Source organism: Artemia franciscana, chromosome 18, assembly GCF_032884065.1.
Source record: "Artemia franciscana chromosome 18, ASM3288406v1, whole genome shotgun sequence".
In the NCBI taxonomy this organism is placed as follows: domain Eukaryota; kingdom Metazoa; phylum Arthropoda; class Branchiopoda; order Anostraca; family Artemiidae; genus Artemia; species Artemia franciscana.
In genome coordinates, this window is record NC_088880.1 from 36,173,342 (window position 1) to 36,185,485 (window position 12,144).

General features: G+C 35.4%; 1 protein-coding gene and 1 long non-coding RNA gene across 4 annotated transcripts in view; one reads left to right on the top strand and one right to left on the bottom strand.

Annotated features, from left to right (window-relative positions):
* On the top strand, window positions 1–8,936 carry LOC136038957 (uncharacterized). Its single transcript, XR_010620346.1, has 2 exons — window positions 1–154; window positions 7,587–8,936. It is a non-coding gene; the product is annotated as an uncharacterized LOC136038957 (long non-coding RNA).
* LOC136038956 (uncharacterized) overlaps window positions 8,415–12,144 on the bottom strand; it is a 25,804-nt gene continuing 22,074 nt past the window's right edge. For all 3 annotated transcript variants that reach the window (XM_065722473.1, XM_065722471.1, XM_065722470.1), the window contains exon 2: window positions 8,415–9,228. In XM_065722473.1, coding sequence (XP_065578545.1) covers window positions 8,515–9,183 — 669 coding nt within the window. In that variant the 5' untranslated portion in view covers window positions 9,184–9,228 and the 3' untranslated portion in view covers window positions 8,415–8,514. The remainder of the gene's footprint in view (window positions 9,229–12,144) is intronic.

Genomic DNA, 12,144 nt, shown 5'->3' on the forward strand with positions numbered 1-12,144 from the left:
AGGTTAGGTTGATTCCTGCGATTTATTTATACCGGGCTCCCGGTAAGTCCAGAGTCCGGGCCCGGGAGACAGAGTTAGTACTGTATTATATTAAAGCGGGGAAGCTATTGGAAACTGAGGAGGCGTTTTGTTGCATACGTTGATACGATACGCGGTTAGTAAATAGGCTACTTCAAGAAATTGAATAAAAAAAAAAAGTTTTTTTAACTGAAAGTAAGGAGCGACATTAAAACTTAAAACGAACAGAAATTACTTCGTATATGAAAGGGGCTGCTCCCTCATTAACACCCCGCACTTTACGCTAAAGTTTGGCTCTTTCTCTTAACTCTACTTTTTAAAACAGTAAAAAACTTTAGCGCAAAGAGCTGGGTGTTAATGAGGGAGCAGCCCCTTTCATATACGAAGTAATTTCTGTTCGTTTTAAGTTTTAATGTTGCTCCTTACTTTCAGTTAAAAAAACTCAATTTTTTATTTGATTTCTGAACGTTTTTGAATTAATGCATATTTTGATTTTGGCCAGCGCATGATTTCTCCAACCCTCTTATCTATCCCCATTCACACCACCTTTTTCAAGGGGTGAATAAATAGAATTTTAAGCATCTTTTTCTCGTTTGACAGCCCACGGATCTGGTGGAATATATTTTGGGAGCAGCATTGAACTCCAGGAAATGTTTTAACAGAGCACACTGTTCTGCTTATAGTAACTGCTTATCACAATATCACAATAGTTATCACTGCTTATCACTGCTTATCTAGCAGTTATCACTGCTTATCACAATAGTTCTATTTGAAGAGATTTTTGTTATGGATTTTGAGGATTTTTTAACGAAAAATTTGACGGATTTTTGCTTTGATGAGGCTGCTTCCTCATCAACGCCCCGCTCTTTACGCTAAAGTTTTGTACTGTTTTAAAAAGAAGAGTTGAGAGAAAGAGTCAAACTTTAGTGTAAAGAGCGGGGCGTTTATGAGGAAGCAGCCCCTTTCATATACGAAGTAATTTCTGTTCGTTTTAAGTTTTAATGTCGCTCCTTACTTTCAGTTTAAAAAAACTTGTTTTTTTATTTAATAAGTAAAAGAGAACTAATACATTGTAGTGATAGCAATCAGAGCAGAGAGCGCCTTGCTTGTTCGAGTATTATAATTGCTACAATCAGACCTAACCTGAAACATGCCTGAGAAGCATAAAGGTACATTATTATTACCATTATACTTAAACACAAATAACAGGATATCTAATGCTATCCATTAATATTTATAGATGTTGTGATTCATTGCAGTTTGATAAAGCTAATTTAATAAATTCTCTCTCTTTTTTTATTTAATTTAATACGAAACCAGCTGCTAACCTCATTTCCTACCTTAACCGCAGCAAAATTATTCTCGTACATAGCACTAATCACTTTAATATATTTGTCTGGTATACCATATAAGGATAAGATCTTACTAAAGCACTTCTATCAACAGAATAGAACGCTTGCTCATAATCAATAAAACTGAGGACCAAAGGTGTTTGACAACTAAGGCACTTCTTAATTATAACCTAAGAGTAGAAATTTGGTCGAAACATCCTCTTCCTTTTCTAAAACCCGCATTGTCCTTCTCTTAAAAATTTTTCTACAGCATCTCTCATTCTAAAAAGTATCATATTACTAAGTAATTTGCTACCTACAGAGACCAGACTAATGCCTCGATAATTACGACAATCGATATATTACTTGACATTTACGGTGGTTTAATTAAGGTTTTCCTAAAATTGTTAAATACTTCCCTTTTTTCAAAAATCATATTCATAGTCTTCAGTAACTTATTTCTTACCTCAGAGCCACCATATTTAAGAAACTCATTTACCGCACTATCAGCACCTGGGGGCTTATTATTTTTTTAATCCTTTTAGTAATGTCGCTAATTCTTCCTAAAAACACAAATCTTCCTTCACATCCTTGGCATCACAAACTTCTTCATTTTCTTTTATATCTTTTGCTGCAACTGTACCTCGGTTTAGCACATTCTCAAAATGTTCCGCCCATCTCTCTTTAACTCTGTTCTTATCACTAATTGTGGCCCCGTTCCTATCTTTAACTGGGACAAGTTCGGATTGACTACTTCCTCTCAATTTATTAGCATGCCAGTACAATATATTACTATTATGCCCTCCAGCTACATCTTCCTTATCCTCGGTAATTTTGTCCATGGCCTCCACTTCACACCTCCTTAGTTCATATTTTAATGCTTTCTCCACTTACTTTACATTCCTTTTGTTTTCATATGATCTATCACACAGATAAGTCTTACACAAACCCCTTCTACTCTTTATTAAACATAAAGCTTCTTCACAAATATTCCTAGATGCAGTCCTAACTTTCTTCCCATAGACACCATCAGCAATTTCACAAATTGTTTTTTTTTTTTAATTATTCCAACCATCTTTGATATTGTCAAATTTTAAACTCTTATGTTTAGTATTCATCTGTTCCTGGAAAGTTCCTTTCAAATTCTCATCATGGAGTCTACAACATGTTGGTAGACATCATAGTCTACCAACATTCGGAATTATGAATTAATCTTTTTCTCGAAAAAATAGCGAAATTTAGTTAATAGTATGTATTAGTAATTAATGTCACATACATGGATACAGTGGCGGAATTTCAAAACCCTGGGGGGTTCGGAGTTGGAGTCGATTTTCCCAAATCAATTGAAAATAACAGTGAAAACTGAAAAATGAGCCATATAGTCATATATATAAGGTATATATATACCTTATGCCATAATATAAATATAGCCATATAATATATAATATAGCCATATAATATAGATATAGCCATATAATATACATATAGCCATAAGGCAGAGATATGCTGAGAAATCTGACACGTCTCTGTGGATGCTTGAATTATGCAGGCTTATCCTAGTTTTGACAAAAAAATTTGAAAAAAACTAAATTTCAGCTGGTGGAGGGGGAAAACTACGGTTTGGAGGGGAAAACTGGGATCTAGGGGCAGTTGCCCCAAGTCAAATTGCGAATCACACCCCTGGACACAAATAATTAATTTCTTTAATTATTGTAATTAAGCAACACAAATATCATGATTTCACAAAACATCGTACCCAAAAAGCTTCACCCACCAACACCGGAGGCCGATCCTTCGGTTTTAACATCCTCCAGGATTAATCGAAATTTCATCGACGCCTCTGTATGTAAAATTCGTAACATATATCAAATCAGCTCTTTTCAATAGTGTTTGATAATTAGTGTATGCAACAGAGCCTGGGTTGCTGTTTAACAGATAACTCTACCGTGACTGCCAGGACTTTATATCAAACATTTAATATTATAATTTGTTTCAAAAACCAAAATTTTCCCATCATCTCCTCGTGATTTTTATTTATGTGGTAAGTTCAGTAATCCTTGGCAAACTTGTGGTTTACTAGCAGAAAGGTAAAGGTAAAGAAAACGGCGTTAGACTTTACAGTCTCTACCGGCGGTGCTGATCTCCGTTACTTGGCCTTTCAACCAGGAAGTGTTGGGTGGCTGGGGGCCAACCATCCTATGCTTTCGCACACCCTTCCTGTTTATCTTCCCCAGATTTCTCCAGGTACCCATTTTGAGCTGGGCCGACTCTGGCTGAGCTTACAGAGTAACGCTATTAGCAGAAAACTTTGTAGTAAAATGGAGAAATAAGATTGTGCAGCAAAAAGTAAATTTTATGAGTTAAAAAAATTGCTTCTTATCATTAATTTATGTTTTAATCCTTGAGCAATTATTCGTCACCCTGAAATTAACAAGTTCATTGCAATTGATTTTTGTAGTTTGGTGTTCAAAAAAGTAATTGGAATTATTCTGTGGCGTAGTTTCATCAAAATCGGGGGGGGGGACATGTAGCCAATTTTCTAAAATCAAGTGAAAATGACAGTGAAAAGGAAAAAATGAGCCCTATAGTGCCATAAGGGTAAAGATACACTGAAGAAAACTGACCTGTTTCTCCGGATGCTTGAATTATGCAGGCCTAGTCTCTGAAATTTTTTTTTCAGAAACTAAAATTTCAGCTTGGGGGAGACTCAGGTCTGGTGGAGAGAATGAGTTCTGGGGGCAGTTCCCCCTACCCCATAGCAAATTACGCCCCTGGAATTTCTTAGTTATGTTCAAAATGCTTATTAAAACCTATTAAATTAACCAGCTCCTTAGTGTGCTTCAGAGCTCAATAGGCTGTCAGTGTTGTATAGACAGAATAAATTTTGGTATTTATCTACCAAAACAAACCAAAAATCTTTCCTACCCGAACTCTTCTCTAAAGACACTTCAGAGCTGCAAAATTTTTGAGCCAATGATTTTTAAGTTTCAACTACAACTTTTAGTGTTGCTGTGAATATGTGAAAAAAATGCATAGTGGGAGAGGCAGACGACCAGACTTTAAAGGAGTTCTTTAAACCAGTTCCTACACCAGTTCTTCAAACTAGTTCTCTTCATTTTTATATTACTAGTGTAGCACTCATGTTGTTGTACAAAAAGTATTCAACACAACGCAAAGTTATTGCAACCAGTTATAATGACCAATATCGAGCCGGCAAAAGTAGGCGTCGGTTCACGGGAAATTATACGAAGAGGTTTTCTCTGGGGGGGGGGAGGCAAAGCTATCATTTCTAACTTTGCAATGAAAATACCCTAATAAAATGCTTTTTCCACAAAATTCCGACAATATAAGGTTTTTCAGAATCCAAGGATAACAAAATCTAGGAGGGAGAAAAAGCCCTCCCCACCTGCCTATTTTACGCCACAGCTGGTTTTTTTTTGTTATTTTGATGATTTTTTCGTTAGTTGATGATTTTAAGTTGGAGGGCTTGTGATCTAAGCAGCTTTAAGACCCGGCTAACAGATTTTCCTTTGGGGTGTCTTTTGCCACAAACATATAAAGTGTCTCTTATTATTATTAGCATTTTCATTGCCTCTATTCTTCTTATTATCTTTTCTTTCTTATTTTCCTTTTTATTGTCTCTCCTTTCCCGGCAAGGCAATTCGAAAAATTACTCTTGTTAACGTGAATCACTTCAAACCTAATATGAATATAACAGTTATAGCTAGAGCTGTAACCAAGTAAAATAAGAAAATAGAACAATGTTCTATTTTAACTTTTTTAGTGGGTAAATAACATGAGTTAAATAAATTAAGGAGCAACATTAAAAATTAAAACGTACAGAAATTAAGCTGTATATGAGAAGGGCTTCCTCTTTCTCAATACCTTTCTCTTCAAGCTAAATTCTTTTTAGTACAAACATTTTATTCTTTTAAACGGCCCTTGCGTTAAAGAAATCTTTCATAGAGAATTGGGACATAAAGTTAAACTGTGAGGCAAAGAAGAGTGAGCTATTGAGAAGCGGGCAGCCCTCCTCGTATGCGGAATAATTTCTGCTCGTTGCTTCTTACTGTCAGGTGATTTTTTTTTATATTTCTGAATGTTTTTCAAATAGTGCTGGAAAATCCAAGGCAGGGGCAATGATGTACTGCGGAGAGAGCAGTTCTCCACATACAGAGTAATTTCTGTTCGTTGTAAGCTTTAATGTTGATCCTTACTTTCAGTAAAAAATTTTACCCCACAAGAAATTTCCATAGACAGTTCCACCTGAAAAATTCTCCTTAGCCTTCTTTCATTTGGAAAAAACACTTATTTTTTTTAGTTCTCTTACTTTTTTCAAATTATATTGGAAATCCCCACCACCACTTTGGCAGCCCCTCTCTCCATTGGAGAGTCTCTCAAATCGAAATTTCTCCATGGAGAATTTCTCCCGTGGAAAATTCCCTATTGGAAATTTCTGCAGTGGAAAATACCCACACACACACACTCGGAAAAAATTCCGAAAAATTCTTCCCCAAAAAATTCCTACCCTGTCCAATATTTCCCAGGACTATTCCCCGGGACATTTCCATGTGCAAGGGTCACCAAAAAGAAAATAGGACAAATAAAAAATAATTTCGTATGGGAATTTTGGCAAATTCTCACCGTGTAAAATTTCCTCTGAAACTTCAACCCTTGAAATATCCCTTCCCACGAGAAATCTTCTTTGTGGAAAATACATCTCCCATCCTGGAATAAGTTTCTATGCTTCCCAATTACAAATATTGCATGTAAACAATGGGTAAATTGGGTACTATAGAGTTCTTTCCCCATGGTCTGTGGGTGGCGGAGGGTGGCCATGTCATCCTGAGAGGCATAGCTATTGGACCGTTCAAGTATGTTGAACAAAAGGGCTATCTAAGTTTCCGTTTGAGTGAGAACTTCCCGATCTTCCAGGACTTTTAGTTCAATACAATCTCAACCCAGTGAAAAAAACATTCTTCTGTATAAAAAAAGAAGAAAAAACACGAAATTCCATAATTTTGCATATGGGAGCTTTAAACCTCTACAGTAGGGTTAGCTGATAAGTTGAATCTGATGGAGAAATTTTCATCAGGATTCTTGATATGCTAGTGGATGATACCCCCTTTTTTCGAAAATCAGGCAATTTTTTCCGACTTGTAGCCATTGATGGGTAACATTGAACTTACTGAATTTTGTATGCTTGGAATCAACATAAAAAGTCAATTCTTTTGATCAATCTATTGCTGTCAAAATTCTGTTTTATAGAGTTTCGGTTACTATTGGGTCGAGCTGCTCCTTACTTACAGCTTTTCTACCATGAACTGTTATTCGTCTGATATTCATATTATTAGCTGATATTCGTCTTATTAATGTTAATGTCAAGAAATGAAGGAGGCTTGATACCACTATTCGTCAAACAAGACCAGCCAGAATGATAGTTAAGGCGGGCTTTTAGCTATTAGAAACACTTTTATTCACCTCTTTTATTGGTACTGACTTGCTTAAGCGTTAAATTTAAATTAAACTAAATTTAGACGAAGCGATTATTAGGCTTACTTTGCCTGAGAATAATCAATGTTAGTTTCTGCAGCCTAAAACTTACCGATTTCATTTCAAAACTGTTTCAACATGGAGTAATTACTTAAGTTTGAACTTCATTGCCACTGATTAAACGAAATAATGTCGCACCCACACTGGATTTTATCATGGATTTCTTTATTTATTATTATTAATATAAATTAATCATGAAATCATTATTTATCAGGAATATCAGATTTATTATTTTATGATTTATATTTTATTATCATTATTATCATTATATTTTATGATTATATTTTATCATTATTTATCATTATTGTTCATTTATATATTATATTTTATATTTTATTATCATTTATATGATTTATTATCATTATTTATCAGAAACATTATTTATCATGGATTTCTAAAGTAGCGTTTTGTGTCTTTATCAGAAAACAGTTAAATCGTTGCCTCCCTTCATTTTCGTGAATTGGTGCCCCTGGAAACTCTTAGGACTTAAGGACTTAGGACTTTATTAACACAGGCACCTACCTACTATACTTACCTAGCTGGGTAACAGACGACCGTCGAAGCCTCGCCAATGCCCATTATTTCGCTCTAGCATCTCAATGCACAAATGATTCCTTAAAGCAAAACAGGAGAATAAGACCCGAGGCTACTAAAAACAGGACCGATACTGATATTTTAATTTAGATAATTTCAAACGCTGAAAAAGTTTTTCTGCACGACATCTTGCAGAAGTTCACATTACTCTGCGATTAGAAGACAAGCAAGAGCGAGAACTACATATACATAAGAAGCCTGCCGTTTGCTGAGTGCCAGGGCCCGATCAAAGCATGGTCTCTTGGTAGTGTGTATATTCCCTATGTAGTATGTTATAAAGCGTATTATAATATTATAAAGCGCCCTATGTAAGTTAATTTCGCATTGTAAAATATGATTGCTTCATTAATTAACCGTCTTGAAGGTCAGCTGAACCTTGAAAACTTGCCAAAAATAACTTTTTTAAAGAAAATGGTGCCTGATTAACCATTAATTTATTTATCTTTTTCTTTTTTAAATTTTTGACAAACCGGGCAATGAAGAGAGTAGGGGACAATTCCCCAAATTGTCATTTTTGTAGATAAGACACGATATTCCAGAATATAGATTAGGAATCTTTTTTTTTTCACTTACGTTGTTCTACGGACTTGAAATTTTTTATTCTGGGTTTGGCTCTACATCCTCTGCACTTAGAAGAGATCCCAACAGGAGGGGGAACATTGACAACAAGATTTTAAAGAATACCTTCCCCTTTGTATCTCTCCTTTAAAAACTAAATGTAGGAAAATTAAACAAAAACAGCTTTTCTTGTTTGAGTCAGGGCAAGAGAGGTACGCACTTCTGCAGAGGAGGGGGAGATGCGCGGGATACTATTATCATGCCTAAAATTCACTTTACTGAGTTCTCTAAGCTCTTTTACCCGGTGCTAATTAACTATAGTGCTAATTACTCTACAGGAAGATAAAAACGGCAAACATTAAAAAATATTTATTCCATTAAAAATAAATCTGTGACGCAATAAATCTGTGTTTACCATTAACAATTTTTCTTCTAGTTATATTTAGGAAACGTTAAAATTCTAGCTGGGCTGTTGGAGCATTTGAATAACCCTTCCCACACCTTGAAACATTTGCATCCACTGACGAGCACTGATGGTAGGCCTACTTGTTTGACGATTATTTAATTGTGGATTATTTACGACAATGGCATCGGTGCTGTCTGAGGAAATGGGGGATGCCACCCCGTCACCTCCTGGATAAAACGGTCCTTGTAAACTCGGTGAACCTCCACTGGAAGGAGGGGGGCTTGGTGGGAAAACTCCTCCACCAGAAGGAGGGGGGCTTGGTGGGAGAATGCCTGCACCTCCTCCTCCACCTGTTGGTGGAAGAACTCCTCCACCTCCTCCTCCGAAAGGATTTTGGATAAAATTCTGTACAGGTTGGAACACACCACCAAAAGGAGCAATACCAGGAGGTGGAGCTGTGCCTTGACCAAAGAAAAGGGGGCAAATTCTTCCCATACCGAAGAAGGTCATCAATCCACATTTGAATTGTCTTTGGCTGTCAGCAAGGTTTTGTAACGAAGGTCTTAAATTTCCAAAAACTTGTCCTGTATTAAAAAAAAATCTTCCTTGTTGATTGTCCCTAATAATCTCCTGATTTGGAGAGTTTTTCGGGGGTATGATATAGACATCATTAGAAGGGGGACTTTCCACTTTGGGTGGTATAATGTAGACATCTTGAGGCATAGGACTTGAATTTGATATGGTAACCAGGAAGACACTGAGAAGTAACTGAAATGAAAAAATGAATATCAGTTTAAATAGGTGAAGCAAACTCACCAAATCGTATTGGGAGGGGTAAAAAATAGTGCCCATAGAGGTAATAAGTTCAAATTTCAATCCTTTTTATTTTTCTTTCTTTGTAGACAGGTATTACACCATTCTTGACAAATTTCACAATAATGACATAGGAATTTTTTTTTTTTTTTTTTGCATTTCTTGACCTATTCCATCTTCTACATTTTTGTACAAGTACATTTTTATCCATATATGTACATTTATACATTTTTTGTAAAAATCCATATTTGTACATTTTTATCAATATACTTGCACGTTTCATCCCATTACTTTCTAACAAATAGAAATAGTCTGACAAACGTTGTCCGCGATGATCAGGATCATTGATCATTTGATCATTTGAGACTGAACAACTATTTCTTTATTTTGAAAAACAGTATAAAAAAAAATTGCGCACGATAAAGGAATTTGTGATTCTTTTGGAAAATAATCAATTTTTTCTAAACAGTCTCTGCCATTACTTTGTATTTCCGAATGCAACCTCGCTTTCGGATAGAATGAAAGGGTAACTTGTCACAAGTATCCATCTGAACAAAAAATCAATAAAAGGAATTACTCAGATCTCATTTGCTCGGTACCAAAGACTGTTTTTATTGCGAGTGGTGCTTTTTATTCGTCATTACGTCCTACAGATATGTAGGGTACCTCCATAGGAGGCACGAAATTTGCATATTAGTTAATTAGGAAATTTGCATATTAATTAATTGCAATTAATCGGAAGATTTTGAGAAAAAATGAGCAAGGGAGGAGGCCTAGTTGTCCTCCAATTTTTTGATTAAAAAATTTGTCATAAATTTTTTGAAAAAGCAACTAAAACTTTTAATTTTTTACAAACGTTTTCATTGGTAAAAAATATACGTAACTTACGAATTAACTTACATAACGATTCTATATTCGTATGTTTTTATTGCGTATATGAGGGGGTTCAACCCTCGTCGATACCACAGTCTTTACACTAAAGCTTAAATTGTGTCCAAATTCCATAAGAATGACCTCTGAATCACAAAGGCCGTAGAATAAATAGTTGAAATTACTAAAAATACTTTAACGTAAAGAGTGAGGTATAACGAGGAGGTAGACCCCTCATTTACGAAATAATTTTTTTTCGTTTTAAGTTTCAATGTTGCTCCTTACTTTCAGTAGAAAAAACTTTTCATATTATTTTTTCATTGATTTTTCAAATAATGCTAGAAAATCCTGCGCCCCTTCATTGAAATTCTCTTCCCCCATGAGAAGTTTCTCAATGGAAATATTCTCCCACGTACCCCCCCCCCCTCAACTCTCCCCCCTAAACCAAAAAAATCCCCCTGAAAACGTCTGTACACTTCCCAGTAACCATTACTATATGTAAACGCACGTCAAAGTTTGTAACTTGCAGCCCCTCCCACGGGGACTGTGGGGGGGGGGGGTAAGTCGTCCCTAAAGACATAGTTATTAGGTTTTTCGACTATGGTGAATAAAATGGCTATCTCAGAATTATGGTCCAGTGACTTTGGGGGAAAAATTAGCGTGGGAGGGGGCCTAGGTGCCCTCCAATGTTTTTGGTAACTTGATTTTTTTTGGTCACTTAAGTTTGGAACTTTTAATTTACGTTAGAATGAGCCCTCTCGCGACATTCTAGGACCACTGAGCCAATACGATCACCCCTGGAAAAAAAACAACAAAAAAACAAAAAAAAAACAAATAAACACGCATCCGTGATCTGTCTTCTGGCGAAATTCAACATTTTTGTAGATAGGAGCTTGAAACTTCTACAATAAGGTTCTCTGATACGCTGAATCTGATGGTGTGATTTTTGTTAAGATTGTATGACTTTTAGGGGGTGTTTCTCCCTATTTTTTAAAATGAGGCAAATTTTCTCAGGCTCGCAACTTTTGATGGGTATAATTGATCTTGATGAAACTTATATATTTAAAATCAGCGATTCTTTTGATTTTATATATTAGAATGTGATTCTTTTGATGTAGCTATTGGTATCAAAATTCCATTTTTGAGAGTTTCGGTTACTATTGAGCTGGGTCACTCTTTACTACAGTTCGTTACCACGAACTGTTTGATACAATAAATAAAATTACAATAGAGCACAACATTACACCACTACAACAGATAAGTACAACAAATAGGGTATACTAATGAAAAACTAAAGCTGAGGACTTTATTGGAACTCCAGCAATTTCTTTTGAAGTATATACTCTACCCCTTCTCCCTTAAAAGAATACCGGCGTTGCATAATCTTCTTGTTATAAGAAAAAACTTGAAAATACATCTTCATCTCAAATAGGGTACAATGTATTTTTAGCCTCATATCTTTGCTAAGGCCTGATTTATAAAGTTCTTAAGAATTTGTAATTTATTTCTTAGCTTCATATAGTAAAGACAGAGACAAAAAACAAATAAATCTCTTGATATGGTTTTTTATCATACAGAAAACACATAGATTGTTTTTTCAAAACCGAGGCGAAAGAAAAGAGACTAAAAATCCGAAGAAAAGGTAAACATTTTGGCTCAACCCCATATTCTATGCAATATCCTAAGCCCTAAAAACAGGAAAAGACTACAAGCAGTCGATTAAAAAGATCTTTGCGTTGGAGGGGGTATTGTAGGGCCTGCTTTCACTCTTGAGACTTTCATTTACTTATCTAAAGCTAAAAGACATTTACATAGCTTTCATTTACCTAGCTAAAAGACCCTCTTTTAGAACTTTCCTCAAAATAAAGCCCATTAAAAAATCAGAACAAAATAAAAAAAGAACAAAATGAGAAGGATTTGTGTATAGCCCATAGTATCCATAGTATTTCGTAGGATGGGGATTCCTGGAAACAATTATGATGTGTGCGATTATTTTATTTG